General features: G+C 34.8%; 1 protein-coding gene across 1 annotated transcript in view; it reads right to left on the minus strand.

The window, feature by feature from the left end:
• Positions 1–2,495: 2,495 nt before the first annotated feature.
• Positions 2,496–19,736, minus strand: part of LOC136036342 (mitochondrial outer membrane protein SLC25A46-like) — a 68,586-nt gene continuing 51,345 nt past the window's right edge. The window contains exons 9-11 of the mRNA XM_065718492.1: positions 13,560–13,701; positions 9,970–10,134; positions 2,496–2,710 (exon numbers count right to left, since the gene is read on the minus strand). Of these exons, the coding sequence (XP_065574564.1) occupies positions 2,552–2,710; positions 9,970–10,134; positions 13,560–13,701 (466 nt within the window). The 3' untranslated portion in view covers positions 2,496–2,551. The remainder of the gene's footprint in view (positions 2,711–9,969; positions 10,135–13,559; positions 13,702–19,736) is intronic.

Below are 19,736 nucleotides of genomic sequence, written 5' to 3' on the forward strand. Positions count from 1 at the left end.
ACCATAAAATTACACTTTTGGAACAAATAGGTCCAGAATAAAAGCATCTGAGTGTCCTTCAATTGGAACTATTGAAAAGCTACCTATACGATAAAAATGAATAATTTAAACATTAAATGGACGTCTGGTAATGAGAAAACTAATTCTATCTCTTATGGGAGAGTTAAGGGATTTCTCAAAGGGCATACTTAACGCCTTGAAAAATATAATTTTACCCTACATTTTTAAATCTTATTTGAGAGGTCCTTCAGATTGATATGGGATGGATAAATTATTAAGTAGTCTGCTGGAGGAAAATAGTTGGAATAAATAAAAAACAAAGGCAACACTTACGCTCATATCAAAGAACGATAGTTTTTCATATAAAATGATCGTTTTTGATAAGTCAACCCTTCTTGTGAAAATTCCAGATTTTCTAAATAAAATAGGTAAAGGACGGTAAAAGCGGAATTTATTCCCATGCATTGAGGATCATAATGGGTCATTAAATTATTGCCATCACGACATCTAAACGAATGGGTAGTCAGTCCTACACCAAAATCGGCGAGAAGTAAGAGATAGTGTTCTCGTTTTGCCTTTTACGGATCGCAAAACAGTGGTTCACATAAAAAATGGATCAAATAAATTTGGCACCCAGAATCTCCCACGAAGAATCACAAATAATTGAATCCATTGAAAGAAAAACCCTTACAGATAGTTTTTAAAGAGACCAAGGTCCCATTTTCTCTTTTTCTACAGAAAGCCAGATTGGAAACACTTGAGCGCAAGAGAGTTACATTGCGTCTCGGTTTTGCAAAAAAAGCAATAGCAAATGCTCGAAGGAAAAATGTTTTCCCTGAAAGAAACTCCCCGCCCAGGCATTGCTTACCTCAGAGTGTTTCTGTACCGGTTCCTACCTCGCCCACATTCGTTGCTTTACCTCCAGATATGAAAACGTCTTTGTTCCCTTTATTAAAGAAAAAGTAAACAAAGTATCCCGCAAGTTTTCCTCCTTTTTTATTTGGTTGCCCAACCAATTTTTATAAAACGTTGCCCAAGTTTTAACTTTCTTCAATTGTTTTGTCCCCCCTTTTTTATATGTCCTTTTAAATGTCTTCTTAAATATATATATTATCTAATTCTTTTAGTTTTACTGTTTTTTTACATTTTTAACTTAAGCTGAAACTGAAATTTCATTCCTTTGACCAAGGAATTATTCTTCATTCTGTTTTTGCTATTTTGACACTGCCAGTTTTTCTTCTTGTTTTTTGCGATTTTTTTTTTGCTTTTTTTTTATAACTCCGAAATTTGAATTCGGCCCTCCAGGGCTTGTGATAGACATTTTTCGGAACAAATATATTATCTTAGAAGAGGTTGTTAGATCCCAATAGCAACTAAACATTTCTTCAAATGAATGTAAAGAGTGACCTCAAAATTAATTCGAACATAAATTTTATTTCAAATGAGTAGGGCTCCAAGACCCCTCCCATATTTGCCCTAAGGGCTGAACTACTGATTTCTTATCAGTTTATAAGTGTAAAAAACAGGGGCAGTTGGCAATAGTAAGTACTTCATTTACAAATTGCCTGTCAAAGATTTTAACTGACAATTTTATTACTTAAAGCAAATACATTCTTAATAAGGTCTTCCATTCTTGAAATATTATGATGCAACTTAAACTCTTGTCATACAACTTTTAACTCAAAGTTGCAGTAGTATTGAGGAAGAATATCAAAATTTCGCCCAAACAGCGTTTTTTCAGCTGCCCTTTTCATTTACAGAATAATTTGTATAGGTTTCAGTTGTCTGGTTTGCACCTTGGTTTAATTTATGTGATTTTTGAAGATCATATACAGGTTTGTCCAGTGGCGTAATTTTTGTTAAAATCCTGGGGGGGGAGGGCAAAGTTGGAGCCAATTTTCCTAAATCAAGTGAAATTGACAGCAGAAACTGAGAAATGAGCCATATATTACCTTAAAGGCAACGATACACTAAAGAAAACTGACCTGTTTCTCTGGATACTTGAAATATTCAGGCCCATATTAGTTTTGAATAGAGTTTTTGTAGAAACGAAATTTCAACTGGGGGGGGGGGGAGCTTGGGTCTGGAGGGGAAAGTTGCCTCCCTGTCCCACAGAAAATTGCGCCTCAGGGTTTGTCCTCAACATGAGTACTGATGCCCCTCAAACTAAAGCTGTATCTTTAAACTCAATTTTAAATTTTGCAAGACAATGCTTCAAAAGTAAGGTATTTAGTAGTACTTGCGTATGACAATGAGATAGGATTTTTGTACATACAGAAAAGGAACCAAACCCCCACTGTTTATACCTAGGGGACGAGAGTGTTGAGAAGAAATTCGTCAGAGCCATAAAACAGAGGAATCATATAACTCATGAAGTAGTCGGCTATCCTTACCCACGAACACCAAGTACTTTTGTATCCTACCTACAACTTAAAATAATACGAATCATTTGTTACGTGAGACTAGGGTAAAAAAGATCCAAAAATCAGTCAGAATAACTGCATGACAACTTTACTCAATATAGAAGCGAAAACAAACAATAATTTCAAAATTAAAAGTTTTGACGATTACGATAGGACAGTGTGGACGGCCTAGATCCTGGAATTGTTCCATAGTCCATTGTGTTCTGACTAGTTGTAATTGGGAAGTCCACCGAAGAACTCTTCCACATGTGTCTTTCCTGATTGAGAGAGGTGCTTGGGACTGCCTCCTGACGATAGAAAAAACAAAATAAATTTATATTTTTCCTCATAAATCCGAGTTATATACTTCCTACGTACGTAAAAACAAGAGTAAGATTAATAATAAAATAAAAAATTCGCAAAAGGATGATTGTAAAAAGATACAACATAAAATGGATGGTTCCGGGATAGATTTACTAGCTCAGTAGATACTGACATAACATATGAAAATAATTTAAAAATAATATAAGATTATATAAGTATAAAGATAATACAATATAATATGAAATAAATAATAAAAAAGTATAATTAAAAATAAAAATAATACAATATATAGCAAAACCTCAAGCAAACATAAAAACCAACAACATTGCAATGCACAAGCAGGTAAACAGCCACCTTGGATCTAACAAGAATGATGACAATTACAAAGCACTAAAAATTCTGTGAAGACAGGTTATTGTCCTATCTTCATTCTGGGATTTTAATTTTTTCAGTTTTGCTTAGTCTGCTTATCTTGTAGGTCAAAATAATTAGTCTATGACTTAAACACGGTTTTTCCAGAGTCCAAAGACGGCATTAGGTGGGCGTGGGGCCTAGCGCCAACAATGACGCGCTCGGCCAGAGTACTCAAAAAGATCACAAAATGCCGGCATGTTTTGTTATAGCTTTTTTTCTTGTGTTTATAAGCAACGATTTTCTTATCGAAAATAACGTAGAGACGTACGTATGATAAAATGCTATCTGTTAAAAGATATACAAGATGCTCTCATATCTTGGCCCTAATTCATTACAGCGCCCAGTCACGGTAGTCGATCAGGAATTAATTACAGACATGCACCTTATAGGACTATTTTCCATTAATTAATTAAAAGTATAATTTTAATTAATTAATGGAATATTATTCAAATAGATGGATAAAAAATCTGCATTATATTTGGGCTTATGAGTTTGAAGACACCCTGAAAACTCTCATTTTACAACCCTGAATACAGACAAATGTTAATCGACCATCCCCTTGAACACATCTTGAAAGATTCATCTTAATTCCCCTAGGCGCCCCTGAGAATTTGTAGATAAACGCGTTTGACAAACTTGAATACAGACGGTGTCTTTTATTTTAATTTAAAATTATTCTCAGTATCCCATGAAAGTCTTAATTAACGGCTCCTTAACTACTTAAGTCTTAATTAACATTTAACGGCTCCTGAGATATTACAGGCACCTGTATGATCTCATATTCTTTCGACTATCTGGATACTTATAGTGTATTCCGATTCAGCTTAACATCCCCTGAAAGTTTCAAATTAATACCCTTTGACATTCCAAAGATATTGTAGATATGCTCTTTTGATAACCTGGATGCATAATTTCTTTTGATTTAGTTCAACATCCCTCCAACATGCCCAGGAAGTTTCAACTTAATAGACTTTGCCGTTTCAGAGATATAGGTGATAGGCAATTAGATAATCTTGGATGTACTTATCATCTTTTGATTTAGTTAAACATTCCCATAAACATGCCCTGAAAGTTCCAAAATTACACCTTTAACTTTTCCTAGGATGTTACACAGACCACCTTATGAGTATCTAGAAAAATATAGTGTTTATTGATAGGTTTTACACTCCTCCTCAACTGTCCCTGAAATTTTCAACTTAATATCATGGTAGAAGAGAGAAGGATTTTGCACAAGATGTTTCTGAGTTATAGATCCTGTAAGATGAGTTTATTTATGGCCACTTACAAACATACAAAAAAAGAAGTGGGGAAAGGGGAAAGAAAAGAAACGAATAGAATGCTTAACGAATACATTTTTGTATACAGAAAAAATCAATAGGCGATTAACAAATGTAAGGCACCGGTGATTACAGAAAATAGACTATCTATTATCCATCAAACGCTTCCTGATCTATTCAAGCAGAATTAAACTCTACAGGACAATTCTTAAGACGCTGATATAGTAATGGGGCGGTATCTACAGCAAAAACATAGAATTTAAATTTTTTTATATTTGCTATTGTACCAGAACACAACAAATCAGGGATCCAATTTCTTTCAATGCACATTTGAAATAAGACAAGAAGAAAGTAAGGGAACTAGACAATAAGATGTGAAAGGTACGATATGGACAGAATTCCAAAGGGTAGAAAGATGCGGCTAGACAGTATAGTAATAAAATTCCGCATTGGTATGTTGAGAAATTGAGAAGAACTAGTCAGTCCGCACAAGTCCTAGTAAATTACAGGTAATAGCTGAAAGTTATCACACGTTTTTCTAAAATTTGATGGTAAAAGCTTGGACGTCCTTCATAGGATAGTAAAACTGAGAAAAAAAAATTGGTTGGCGTTGCTTAATTCTGAAGATAATTTGCTTAAGGATACAGATGTAAAGCCGACTAATTACTGGAGCTCTTTCTGTCAAAATGCCGATTAGAGTGCAAAAGCTTTCAAACATTTTGTCGATTATTCAGTTTTACTTTTGATTGCCGTGTTTGAAACGTTGTCGCAAAAGAGTTTTCAAGCCTTTTAAAGACTTTAGAAGAAAATAAATAATTTGAAAATGCGACTAGTACAGCCACACTGTCTGTGATTAATGGAAGTGACATGGATCTCTGCAATTTAGGTATAGTTTGAAGACTAGACTGAATTTTGTAAAGCGCTACTGCTGATAAAATAATCGCTATCTTGCGACCTGATAGATGCGATAGCAAAGTAGAAGATTGTTAAATCCTTTGTAATTTTTGCTCTATAATGCCGGCACAGACATCATTATCTTTCATCATGAAACATGAATTTTCCCTTTTTTTGCAATACAGACAAGGATAGAACGATCATAAAAACGTAAGACTTTTTTATGCTCTCGAGGAGAGTGGGGTTCCAATGGGATATTCAATCTTCTTTCTAAGATCTACTATTGGTTACCATTACCTAAAGCTACAAGCCATGGTGTGGTATTTATTCTTAATCTGACATCATTGGGACACTAATTACCATGGTTCCAGTGTTAACCAGTGATCGCATTGTCTGAGTTATCTTGAGTAGGCTCCACATTATTTTTGTTTTTCTTTCATTGCAAAATTTCGTCCATTCTTGACTTAACGGTAGATTCCGGCTTTTATGATCCATCTATAAAAATTATGGGTCTATTCTGCTATTTTATTCATGTATTTTCTACGTTTTATTTCTGTATTTTATTCATGTGACACTGAGGAATTGAATTCTTTCCAAAAAAGGCTGCAGCATTAGCTTCAGGTCGTCACTTGTTGCAATGCTGTGTTTTCACGATTTGTAAGGAATTTCAAAGACGAATATGTATAAAAAAATGGATGGAAAATATAGCCTCAAAGTTAGACAGAAAGCAACACTCACAAGATGGGGTCCTAACCACAGAGAATAGATAGCACACCATGTGGTTGCACCTTTACAATCCATGGAACTAAGTATTCTAAAGAGAAAGAGGTCGATTACTGTGCAAATCCGGACGAATTTACGAATCATGTCGTGGGTATGTGTTGATCAGTTTAGACCAACCAGGAATTTCCATTTTAGTTACGCTTGAATGCAGTTTCTTTTGCTCTTAATCCACTATTTTCTCGGTATATTACTGCATTCTTTTCAGCTTAGTGGAGCAGAAACTTGGGGAGTTTCGACCACTGAAACCGGTCGAAGAGAATTTTTCTTGAAATCGTGATATAACAAGTTAATCATCTTTTAACAAGTCAACCAGTTAACAATTCTACCATTTTTATTTCGGTTACTGAAACCTGGTAGTTGCATATACTGTTCAAATTATAAAAAAAAATTGTATGGGACGAAAAAAAAGAATATATATCAGGTAGTATTATCCGAAAGTACGAGACACTGATAAGATATAAATTAATGCTCGAGTGCAGCGGAGGCTAAGAATTTATACGCCATACATTTACTTTAAAGACTTCATATTTGTTTGTGATTATTGGGATTTTCATATTTCCCAAAAGGTGTCCTCTAACTTCATAGTCCAGTAAAATCTTGCTGCTTAAAGATAAAAAAAAACTTTGATTAAAAATGAGCAATACGTGCAAGCAGTCTTAAAAATATGACAGAATTTTCTTTGCTCAGAGCACGATTTACATTATGATTACAAATTTTATATTTGATTGGAGAAAGCTTTTTCCTTTAAATTTATCGTAAATTTGAAATTTCAGTGTCCATCTTAAGCTAGAATGAGATTGCACAACATCAGCTGGGAATTTCTGATACTTTGGACCATAAAATTACACTTTTGGAACAAATAGGTCCTAAGAAAAGTACAGCTACAGACATCAAGCGTTACGCAGTAAAATCTAAAAGCTAGTAACAAAACCCTAAGGGAAACAAAATTTCATTTTTTTCTAACTACGTCTTCTTTCAACTTGCTTTATATTGGGCTAAAAATAAAAGACTGACTTGGCCAAAAGGACCCAGGGGGCATGGCTTATATTTAATAATTGACAATGCAACAATGTGGATGGGAGCCAAATTCACATTCGCTGGTTTATCAAATGTTATATATACACACATATAAAAGAACATTCTTTAAAACTTTTTTAGACTAAGATGAAATTCTAAAGAAAGTTTGCAATATTAATAATAATGCGGAAAGGTAGCTCTAACATGAGTTAATGTGCTTGGTTATGATACAGAGTTTATGATTTTCTTTTTTAAATATCTTTGCGAATCTGGATCTTATTTTGCTAATCACTTTATATACCTAATTGTTCATAGAATTTATAGTACTGAGAACAGTGAAAATGAAATATGATTGTTTGATTTGGTTAACATAAAGATCTGGAAAAATCGGGAATTATATTTCTAGTGAAAAATATCTCCGTTGTTAACTAAGTAGTTTTTGAAAGTAACCAGAGCCCCCTAAAGAAAGGAAAAGAAAAGAAATGTGGCAGAAAAATTAGAAAAAAAACAAATGACACCAAAATCTGAAAAAAATCTAGCTTTCCTTTGAATAAGTAGTTATCTTTATGAATCAGCAGATTGTTAATATCTGTATTTTTATAAACTAAAAGAATACTCGATCTCGACTAATAGGCTTCGCTTATTTGTTTGGCATTTCAACAGGGCGATCCGGACAAAAATGTGGGACTGCTATAAAGACTATATAGTTTTGTAACAGTTTTCCTATGTGAATAGACCAAAAGGAACAAAATGTTTGTCTTTGATGTCCTTAGTATTTTAAAATCTCTTATGCTGGCGGTTTTTTTTTACTAATTTTTACCAGCCTAAGCCTGGCCTAAGTGACTTCTGCAGAAACTAATTTTGTTGTAAGGGGGGGGGAAGGGAAATATCTCTAGAACAAGAGCCAAGAGCTTTTATGGCACTGTGACGAGGTCGGAACCTATAATTAGACTCGGTACTAGAGTTATCGATTTCATCGTCCTAGCACGTCAAGAAGCATCGAACTCGCCAAAGCACTAGAAATCCCTCCAATTTCCCCAAAAAGATCAGATCCGGTCCGCTTATGTCAATCATAAATCTATAACTTGTACTTATTCTCGAACTAGTCAAAGTACTAGAAATCCCCTCAACTCCCCAAAAACAGCGAATCCTGTCCGGTTAAAGCAATCCCGTATCAAGAACTTGTGTTTATGCTTCCCATTAAGTTTCATCCCGATCTCTCCACTCTAAGAGTTTCCCAAGATTTTCAATTTCCGAGAATTCCGTTTCCCTCTCCACCCCTATGTCCCAAATTTAAAATGGAGCATCTGAGACATGAGATCTTTCTATATATCAAGTTTCATCAAGATCTGATCGCTCATTCGTAAGATAAACATCCCGACATTTTCATGATGTCCCCTTCCTCCAGCTCCCCCCCCAGATGGTTGAATCGGGCAAACGGGTGCTATCAAGCCAATTTGTGCAGGTCCCTGACACGCCTACCATTTTTCATCGCCCTAGCAGGTCCAGAAACACCGAACTAGCCAAAGCGCTGGAAATCTCCCCCTCCCCCAAAAAGGGGAGATCCGGTCCGGTTGTGTCAATTCCGTATCTAGGACTTGTGTTTATTCTTCCCACCAAGTTTCGTCCCGATCTCTCCACTCTAAGCGTTTTCCAAGATTTCCAGTTCCACTCAAACTCCCCCCAATGACACCGGATCCGGTCGGCATTTAAAATAAGAGGTCTTAGTTACGAGATCCTTCTAAATATCCAATTTATTAAGATCCGATCACACGTTCGTAAGTTAAAAATACCTCATTTTTTCTAATTTTTCCAAATTACCCCCCCCCCCCAAAGAGGGCAGATGTATTCCAGTTATGTCAATCACGTATCTAATACCTGTGCTTATTTTTCTCACCAAGTTTCATCCCGATCTCTCCACTCTAAGCGTGGTCTCTTACCCTCCAACTCCCTCAAATGTCACCGGATCCAGTCGGGATTTAAAATAAGAGCTCTGAGACACTATATCCTTCTATATATCAAATTTCATTAATACATGATCAACCGTTCATAAGTTAAAAATACCACATTTTTCTAATTTTTCCGAATTAACCGTCCCCCCCCCCCTCCCCCAGATGGTCGAATTGGGGAAACGACTATTTCTAATTTAATATATCAGGGTTTCGTCCCTGATATAGCTGCTAAATTTCATCGTCTTAGCTTATCTGGAAGTGCCCAAACTAGCAAAACCGGGACCGACATACAGACAGACTGACAGAAATTCCGATTGCTATATGTCACTTGGTAATTACCAAGTACCATAAAAAAGGTAACTCCTGCGAAGAGTACAAGGGGTTGGAAGACGGGAAGGCCCCCTTAAGTGTCTGGTTTAGACCATTCAGGTTAATCTTGAATGATGACACAGTGACTGAGCTTTAAAGGTATATCCTATTTATTATTTTATTTTCGTATAATATATATATATATATATATATATATATATATATATATATATATAAAGGTTTGATAAAGATTACACATGAAGGTCTTAAAGGATTATGTTTTAAATGAACCAATTAATTTAGATTCTTTGTTTTACAAATCTGATGTTTGATCTTAGTTACGTTCTAAGCCATACACGAGTAAATCAATTGAATGTTTTGTAACTGAAATAAATTGTTCTCATTCCTTCGTTTTATAAATTTGGTATTTGATCTTAACTACATTCTGAACCTTATAGGAGTAGCTCAGTTGAATATTTGGATTTGTGTTGATCTTAATCTTGCATTTACTCTATAATTCCCTCGTCATTTTAATGTCTTGATTTTTTTTATATTTCAATTTAATTAAGTTTGTATACAGCTAGTTTTTCAACTAACCATAGAAGGTTCCACTGATGCCGAACGATAGACCTCCACTGTCGGTTCTCTTGCTGTCTCCGTAGAACTATGGAATCTTGAGCCGTACACGTCACACAATAAAAATTGAACGCCACGTAAAAACATCAGCTCGATTCCATACTGCAACACAAGGGCCCCAAATCCCTACAAAGGCAAATAAGAGATGTAAAGAATTGTGTGATTAATTCAAGATAAAAGTCATATATATCTCTAGAAATTCTGTATTAAGCCTATAAAGTGTCTTTATATATATACATTAGGGTCACGAGTACAGCTTTACTCGTGGGTTTTGTATTTTCGATATGTCATGTCAAGTTATGATGGAAACAAATTGCTTTAAAAATCTAAATTATTTACTTTCAAAAAAAGTAATCCAGGACGTGGTCTTGTAAAGAAAAAAAAGTTAAAAAAAAACAATACAGAAAACTGACAAAGCTTTTCAATTTCTAAATACAATTGCTGCCTTGTACTTAACCTTTAGGATCGCCTGGAGGCCAGGGGACCTGTCGGTCATGTATCAATCCTAAAACACGGTCGCCCTCTAAGACTTTGGCACTCAGGTTTTTATTCACTTCCACGAAGTTGAAGTGACTCGGCGTTTATCCACGCCGTAAACCCAAATAGTATGAAAATACAGGTTGCCCCGTTCGGCTGCGAGTCCAGGGGACTTGTCAGTCATGTGTCAATCTTAAAACTCGGTCGCCTGCCCGAGACTTTGGCTCTCAAGCTTTATTTACTTCCATAATGTTGATTTTAATTCAATCAACTTTGAATTAAAATCGATTTGGTAGAAATTAATAAAAACTTGAGAGCCAAAGTCTCAGACAAGCGACCGGGTTTTAGGATTGACACATGACTGACAAGTCCCCTGGACTCGCAGCCGAACGGGGCAACCTATGTTATTAGAATTTATGGTAAAATTAGAATTTTCAAAATTTAGCGGCTTAAGGTTAAACAGCTTCACCTTGTGAGTGTATCTCAGTCTAAAACGTATCGTATTACTAAGTAATTTGCTACGTAAAGACCAGACTAATACCTCGATAATTACCCCACTCACTCTTATCATTTTCCTTATACAGTGGTTTAATTGAGGATTTCCTAAAATTGCTAGGTACTTCCCCTTTTTCAAAAATCATATTCATAGTCTTCAGTAACTTACTTCTAACTCAGAGCCACCATATTTAAGAAACTCATTTACCATACTATCAGCAGCTGGAGCCTTATTTTTTTTTATCCTTTTAGGACTGTCGCTAATTCCTCCTCCAGAACAAATCTTTCTTCACACCCAAGGTATCACAAACTTTTTCATTTTCCTCTATATCTTTTCCTGCAACTTTATCTCAGTTTAGCAAATTCTCAAAATGTTCGGCCCATCTCTCTTTAACTCTTTCCTTGTTACTAATTGTGGCCAGTTCCTATATTTAACTGGGACAAGTCCAGATTGACTACTCCCTCTCAATTTCTTAACATGCCAGTACAATATTTTACTATTACGCCGTCTAGGTGCATCTTCCAGATCCTCGGCAATTAAATCCATGGGCTCTACTTCACACCTCTTTAGTTCTTATTTTAATGCTTTCTCCGCTTGCTTTTCATTCTTTTTAATCTCATATAATCTATCACTCAGATAACTCTTGTATACACCCCTTCTCCTCTCTATTAAACATAAAGCTTATTCATTAATATTCCTAGCTACAGTTCTAACTTTCTTCCCTAAGACACGAATTGTTTTCCTACATTTATTTCATCCATCTTCCATATTGTCAAATTTTAAATTATCCAGTTTAGTATTTAACTGTTCCAGGAAAGTTTCTCACAAATTTTCATCCTGAAATCTACAAACATTATAATTTCCCGGTAGGTAGTTACCCATCTGAAATTTCAGCTTAAAATTAACACTAGACATTACTATATGGTGATCTTTACTTTGAACATCAATAACAGCACTCCTATATACCCTACTATCTTGCACTGATCCTGCCAGTCTTCGGATTACAATAACATAATCAATAAGGTTTGCTGGCTTACAATCACGTGAATACCGTGTTAACTTATGGGCCATTTTCGGACCAAACACCCTTTTGGTTATAACCTAATTATTATACCCACAAAATTGCAACAGTCTGTAGCCCTTTCTGTTTTCTTTTGCTACACCTTATTTACCTAGGGTAGGATACCATCTATCCATATTTCTATCGATCTGGGCGTTAAAATCTCCTAATAAAAACACCATATTTCTACATGAGACCCTGTCTATTTGCTCCTGTAACTGTAAATAAAATTCATCTGAGTCACTAGTATCTCCGTCAGTCGGTTCTACAAGGGCATATAGTACTATAACTGATACCCTGAACTTTTAAGTTATAAAACGAACGATTAATATTCTATCATTAATACCTTACCAGTCCAAACAAGACTTAGCTTATTCATCTTGAGCCCTAATCTCTGTGTATGTACCCAGATTCTACATATTTTTCGATTCTTCTTCTTTTAATTTTTTTACATTTTCCAAACAATTTACCAATTTTAGTATTCCTACACATTCTCCCCAATTCTGACATGCCATCTTCTGAAAGAACTCGCTCCCGTGTGACTATTTGAATTCAACTGATTCCAAAATTTAAAACGAGTTGAATTTTAGCTATAGCAAAATGTCATTGTGAGTAGGTTTGATAAAATTCGAACAAAGGAACAATAAAACCTACTTTTCCTTTTTTAAATATCGTCCTTTTTTATTTCTATTCTGTTTTGATTTTCAAATCTTACGGAAAAACATATGAAGAAAATTAGTAAAATACCGCACACTTTTTTTTAAAGCGATCACACTAAAAGACGTTTTTAGGAGACGAGAAAAGAAAGAAAGAAAAAAAAAAAAAAACCAACAACTTTGGACATAAAAAATATGAATATAATAAATATAATAGAGTATTTTGATTTTTTTAATCTGGCAATTATTTAGTTTTCAGAAATTGATTTGTACTTTCTAACTAAATAATTTACTGGATTATCATTTATGATTAAAATGATATAAAAATATGTAATAAAGGGTAAAACTTTCAAATCACATAATAAAAATATTACAAATACATTTTTACTAGTAAAAGCCTGAATATTTCAGGTTGACGCCCAGAAGCGTTTTTCAACGAAAAAAAAACAAGCAAGAAAGCTAGACTGAACAGATAAAACATACAACAAAATAACACAAAGAGATGTAAAACGTTATACAGCAAAAGCAAAAAAAGGAAAGACAGAAGAAACTTAAATGCGATAAACTATAGTTGTTACTCATTCAGGCTTTTTATATTATCATTTTTTATAGTTTTTTTCCATTCTTGTTGCAGTTTTATAATCTTAATTCTTCTGTGTCTAAAAAAAGGAAAGAAGGAAGAAACTTAAATATGATAAATTATAGCTGCTACTCATTCAGGCTTTTCATATTATCATTTTTTTTTTAGTTTTTTCCATTCTTGTTACAGTTTTATTATCTTAATTCTTCTGCGTCTATAAAACCTAAATTCATAAAAGCCTACTCTACAAAGCCCAAATTTGATTACTCAAGAGGTCCTTACTTTATACAGACCCAAGCGTCCTTCTTCAGCTATAATAGACCTCCAACAGTCCCAAAATCCTTCATACCTGGTTACAATCGGGACAACACTAATTCCGTCATCAAGGTTGTCAATTATTGTTCGTGTACCTTGTAAGTAAAGCCTAGAAAATGAATAATACATATAGAAATTAATTAGAAAACAACAACACAAACAACAAAATATAAGTGGGAGTTTCCAGCCGTAAATATTTATTCGATATATTGTTTTTATAATCGTCTTTTAATGATTATATCCTTAACATATGCTTATTTCAGTTGATTGTGATAAATGTATTGTTTTTATCGTTTGCTACTTTTGTACAATTTTGTTTTGGTTATTCAGGTATTTTCCTTTTATACTATGAAGGGCTGATTTACTATTGTACTTGTCGAAACCACTAGGAATTAAAGGTAATTGCTCGAAAAATCACTGCTGACGAGGGAGTTGAGCCGAAGATTTCTCGGTTGCTAGCCAGAGCTGGCAACCTTGGATTAAGCACAGCTGGTGATCCTTTCATAGGTGAGGCAGTCAGCCTTCACCTATGCGTACCATGAGACCCCAGTGGTGACATCGACTACTTGCCATTTTACCGAACATGAATAGTTGTTTCCTTTCTTCGCGAAACAAAATATCCTGTGTATGAGGGAAACTGCCACCCCCCGTCACCAACCATCCCATTCTTTATTCTGAAGTCTGAACAGTGCTTTAAAGTAAAGAAAGCAACAAATACAGGAAGTTCGTAAATACACGTGCTTTATTTGATGGATACATTGAAAATGTTTAAACTGGAAATTTCATTATTTAAAGTAAATACAAATAAGAGATTTTTTCATTCTCCAGTGCTTAAACATTCATTCTTAAAGTTTGAAAAAATTGAAACTTTAACATGGAGTGGTGATACAAGGAGGGGGGAGCAGCAGCATCCCAAATAAAAAAATAATTTCTCTTGGTTTTAGGCATTAAGTTTAATTTCAATTTCTTTCAGTTTTCGGATTTTCAGAGCTTAGCCCACGACCAAGTGAACCCAGAGCACCTGTGACAATGACATAAATGAAGATCCTAATTTTCAAAAATATTATACTGAAGCTAGTGAAAAATAAGGGAAATAAATTAAAACAACGATTTCATGAAACTACAGACTAGCATTTTAAAGACTTATTATTTAAGACGTAACAAGTTAATCCTTTCTTTTAAAGTCTTATACAAGTCATTAAAAAACTTTATTTAACGATGTCAGTGTCTCACAGTGCAATATTACTTAGGGTTTTTAATTTAGAGAAGTAAGTTTAAATCTTATTATAATATTAATGCTAAAATAATGAAAAAATTAAGCTCCTAGGAGGAGATGGGATTTTAATGCCCTTAATGACAAACCAAAATATTTTATTGAAGCACTTCATTATCTTCGTAGCACCAAAATAACAAGATACTTGCAACAATGGATTCAAGAGCTTCGCATCTGTCACATTCACTATGTCGAAATTATAATATTATTACTAGTATTTGTTAGAGAGTGTTCTAAACTTGCCCTAAAAACTAGGGAAATACTCCTTTTTTCAAAGATTGTCGGAAAATACTGAACTATTTCTCAATAAAAAAAAAAGCAATTATACATAAAAAATAGCGAACAGCAATTCGTCATCCCACATTGAAACCTTAAGACTGAAGGACTACAGAAAAAATACTTTAAATAAACCTTAGGTCGTACAAAAGAAAAATAAAGAGAGTAACATTTTTCATTACTGAAGATGAAATTCCTTTTACATTCGAAGTTTTTCCGCCTCTTTTTCAGCTCTACAGGCTTTTCCTCTATATAGAACTATTGATCAGAATATAACGAAATTGTTTTGACTTATGTGACCCTTGCTGTCCCGTCAAACGTAATTATAGAACCACTACGTTTATTTTTCTCTAGCGTTTTGAGGTTATATACAATAATTGTATTTCCTAGGTAACCAATTATACACTAAGTGGCAACTCCACAAAAACACAAACAACTGACGGAGAACTGTACGTAAGCAAAATTTCATCTTTAAAAAATAAATCATATCTTTCTTTTCAGAAAAGCCAAAAGAAAAAAAACACAAAAAATAAAGGAGGATGAAGAACAACAGCGAAACACTTATCTCCCGTTTTTTATTATTTATTCCTTTTTTTTTGAACCCTAATTTAACCAGCATTTAATTGAAAGTAGACAATCATACAAAAAAAAAAAAAAAAAAAAAAAAAAAAAAAAAAAAAAAAAAAAAAAAAAAAAAAAAAGTCCGACCTTCTCACTCTTTACAGTAGACAAAGAAACTATATTAGAACAGACAACGAGGGATGAACGTGAAAAGACAAATTTTCTGGAGGAGTCACCATTTTCCAACCTTAAATTTTTTTTTATTCCCCCCTCCCATTCATAGAAAACATGAAATAACGATATAAGTGAGAAATGAGAAGCGCGTTTTGGCCAGAAGTAGCACTCCGTAATAATCTATAGATAAGAGTATCGTTAACATACGTCTACAGAGCAACAGATCCCTATTACTGAGGAGGGAGAGGAAAGGAAGTTGGAAATTCTTCTGCAAGGTAAGGATTGATGCCTTGAGAAGTATTCTGGGCCAAGTTTTTCAAATTTAATTTTTTTCTTCTTACATTGTTGTTAAATTACGCCGTGCGAAGCTGTTATTATACGAATATTCGAACTAAACTTAAAAAGAATAGAAACTATTCCCTATACGAGAATGACTGTCCCCTCACCGAACCCTCTTTCGTTACAGCTACAGTTTTTTAGCGCTTAAAAACAGCCATATAGTCCCATTCAACGGCCCTTGTGTTTCTGCAGTCGTTATTAAAGTATCTGGACAAAATGTCAAACTTTAGCATAAAGAGCAAAAGGTTGAGGAGGGGCAACTCCCTCATATACTGAATAATTTTCGTTCGTTTTCAGTTTTAATGTTGCGCGTTACTTGTTTTTTTCATTTGATTCATTTTTTTTTTCACTGATCTTTTTCGAATTAAATACCGGCCTAACCATGATATGATGTGGGCTACGGCCCCGTAAAATCATCGATTTCTTGCTGTTAAATTGTATATACCAAGAATTTTAAACTGATTTGTAGCGTCCCAACTTTTTAGATTTCCTGCAAAAGAATTAAGATTTTGGATCTTAATACAAATTTTGGACAAGATTTGAATATTTAGTCAAAATTTTCGATAAACAGTAGTTTTATTGAGTAAGTTCTTATTAATATTTTACTGCAGAATCTCGGGTGGACGGAGAAGGATATTATTGTTTATATGAATGGGAATTCTGCGTGACTTTTCATCTTCTACGCGGCTGAAACCATCACAACAGAAAAATAGAATTCTCTAAAGCTTAAATACATTGTACACATATGTTTAAAGACATTGAAACGTTGAATGTAAATAGGGAAAGTAAAATACTACCTTTTAAAAATACTGAAACATAGGTTCTTCTCCCCTTCCCTAAACTCATTCTAGATATATCCAGAGGCTCAATGAGAGTTAAGAAATGTACTCTTTGAGACATCTGCCCCGTCAACCTTTAAAATAAACCAATACCCCTCCTTCATAACAGCTGATTTGCATTTACACGTCATTACATATAGCTTTATGAAGCACTAGCTTAGTCGTCTCACATTACTGCGATCTTAAAAGAAAGGAAATTCACGGAAAATTACCATATTTCCCCTTCAAGAAAAATTCCACCGTGTAAAATCCCCCTTCATAGCTGAAATTCAGCCCCGTATATTAACAATGATTGCATTTTTGAATCTATAAATCTGAACATTTTCGCCAAGAAATTTCCTTCCCTTTGAATCATTGTCTTCCTGGAAAATCCTTTCCCACTCTCTGCGGATATTTTTCCACCAGAAAATTCCCCCTCCCCCGCCAATAGTTTTCCTTCATTGGGAAATCGATTCCATAAATCGAAAACCACAATAATGCACTCAATGGATAAACACAAACATTAATTTTTTCAAAGGTTATGCTTTTCACAATAGAAATTATCCAAGACTGGATAAACTTATCCTTTACCGTGCATTTATATAAATTACCTGATTAATTTATTTTGGTTAAATATGCATGGAGTCGGAAAAAATATACAAATCAAATCTATTTGTATATAGACCCCCCTCCTGTGTGAGGGAATTTCCCCCACACATTAACTAATGATGCTATTTTCAAACTTGAAAATTATTATTGAATAACAAATTCAAAGAGTTTACTGAAAAAAATTCGTAATTATGTGTGTTAGATAATGGAATTCCTTCATAATTAACTAGCCCATTAATGGAATACCCATAAAATGTGAATAATTTTACCGAAAAGAACTATCAATCATTTGTGTTGAGGGGTCTCTAATTTCATCAGCGGAAAAAGTAGTGAGAGGGTCTTGAAGGGGGAAGGATTAAATCCCTAAAATATTCGCAAGAGTGTGCTAAACAACTACTTAAAGTGTGTTAGCGACCGAATGAGCAGTGTAGTAATGCATATAGGGTACACAGACACATTGGCGGATTTAGAGCAAAATCTTGGGGGAGGCCCAATGTGACAAGGGCGCTAATGAGCACAATCTTGAGGGAAGAGCAACACGACAAGGGTGCCAATAATTGACCTAACTTATTCTAAAAAAAGAGAGGAAAAAGAAAAAAAACGGGGAAAGAAGGCGCAGAAAAAAATTGGGGGGCCGAGTCCCCCCCACCGACTCCCCTGGATTTGCCAGTGCACGGATAGACAAACGTGCATTCAAATTTATGTATATGAAGCATATCAGTTTAGTTAAAAGGAGCTTTAAAATAAATGTCAGAAACATTTTTCTACAATAAGAAGGGAAGCGTTACCCCACAGCAACCTTATTCAGACTTAGTATAAGTGAAGTGAAATGAGAGATTAATTTCTCCCTCCCATACCCTATTCTATGTTTATTTGAAGGCTACCTTGCCAAAACAATGACCCACTACCCCTCCTTGACACTAGCTGATGTGCAATTAAATGTCAAGGAGGGTTTCTTTACGTCTTTCCCCGTTTTTTTTTTTTTTACTTCATTAAATATGCAATTGTAGCATTTGTCTCGGCTTGTTCTCTAATTAGACATCGTTTTTATACAATCATAGGTAGCGCAATAGTGCTGCCTAGGTAAAGAGCGATGTGGGCACAATGCATTATTTTTTTTTCAGACCAAGGCACTTCGCATCGAAGGAGTTGTCGTAGAAAGTTCAAAAAGGGTTCATTCAATTAGAAATTGAAAGGGCTAGTGCCCTTTTTAATAGTCAAAAGTAATTGGAGGGCAGCCAACCCCACTTTCATCCCACACCATTTCCCCGAACACATCCAATCAAAATTTTGAGATAGCCATTTTGTTCAACGTAGTTAAAAGGTCGGTCCAGAAATTATGTCTTTGAGGATAACAACTCTCCCACACAGCCCTTAGGGCAAGGGTTGTAAGTTATGCCCAGGGCATAACATGTTTTTATAGAAAGGGTAGTCATATAAACTTCGGAGGAGGGCTCATTGGATTGGTAATCAGAAGTTCTAGAGACTTTTTTTAAAATTCAAAATGATCAGAGATGGTCATTCGTTGTCATAGAAACTTCGAAAAGGCCTCATTCGGTTGTAAATTGAAAGGGCCAGGGCCCTTTTAATAGCCAAAAGTGATTAGAAGACAAAAAGCCCCCCCCCCGCACCTATTAACTCTCAAGACAAATCGAATCAAAATTTTGAGATAGCAATTTTGTTAAAAGGTCTGGAAATTATGTCTTTGAGGATGAAACCACAGCCCTCAGTGCAAGGGTAGTAAGTTATGCCCCGATGGCATATATGGTTTTATGGAAAAAGCGGTCGTATAAACTCCAGAGGGGCTTATTGGATTGGAAATAAGATGTTCTAGTGCCCTTTTTAAGAGTTAAAGTGATGGGGCACCAACTCCCACCCCACGCCGTACTTTCCCCAATTGCATTTGATAGAAATTTTGAGATAGCCATTTAATCAAAAATAGTCCAAAGATCATATGGCAAGACCTATGGGGTTGAAAGAATCCCCCAGAGTCTGGGGGTAAAGTTTGTGATTTATGCCCCAGAGGCATAAAAGTTTTTTATGGAACGGTTGGTCGTGTGAACTTTAGAAGGGGCTCGTTCGATTGGAAATGTA

Source organism: Artemia franciscana, chromosome 15, assembly GCF_032884065.1.
Source record: "Artemia franciscana chromosome 15, ASM3288406v1, whole genome shotgun sequence".
NCBI classification, from domain to species: Eukaryota; Metazoa; Arthropoda; class Branchiopoda; order Anostraca; family Artemiidae; genus Artemia; species Artemia franciscana.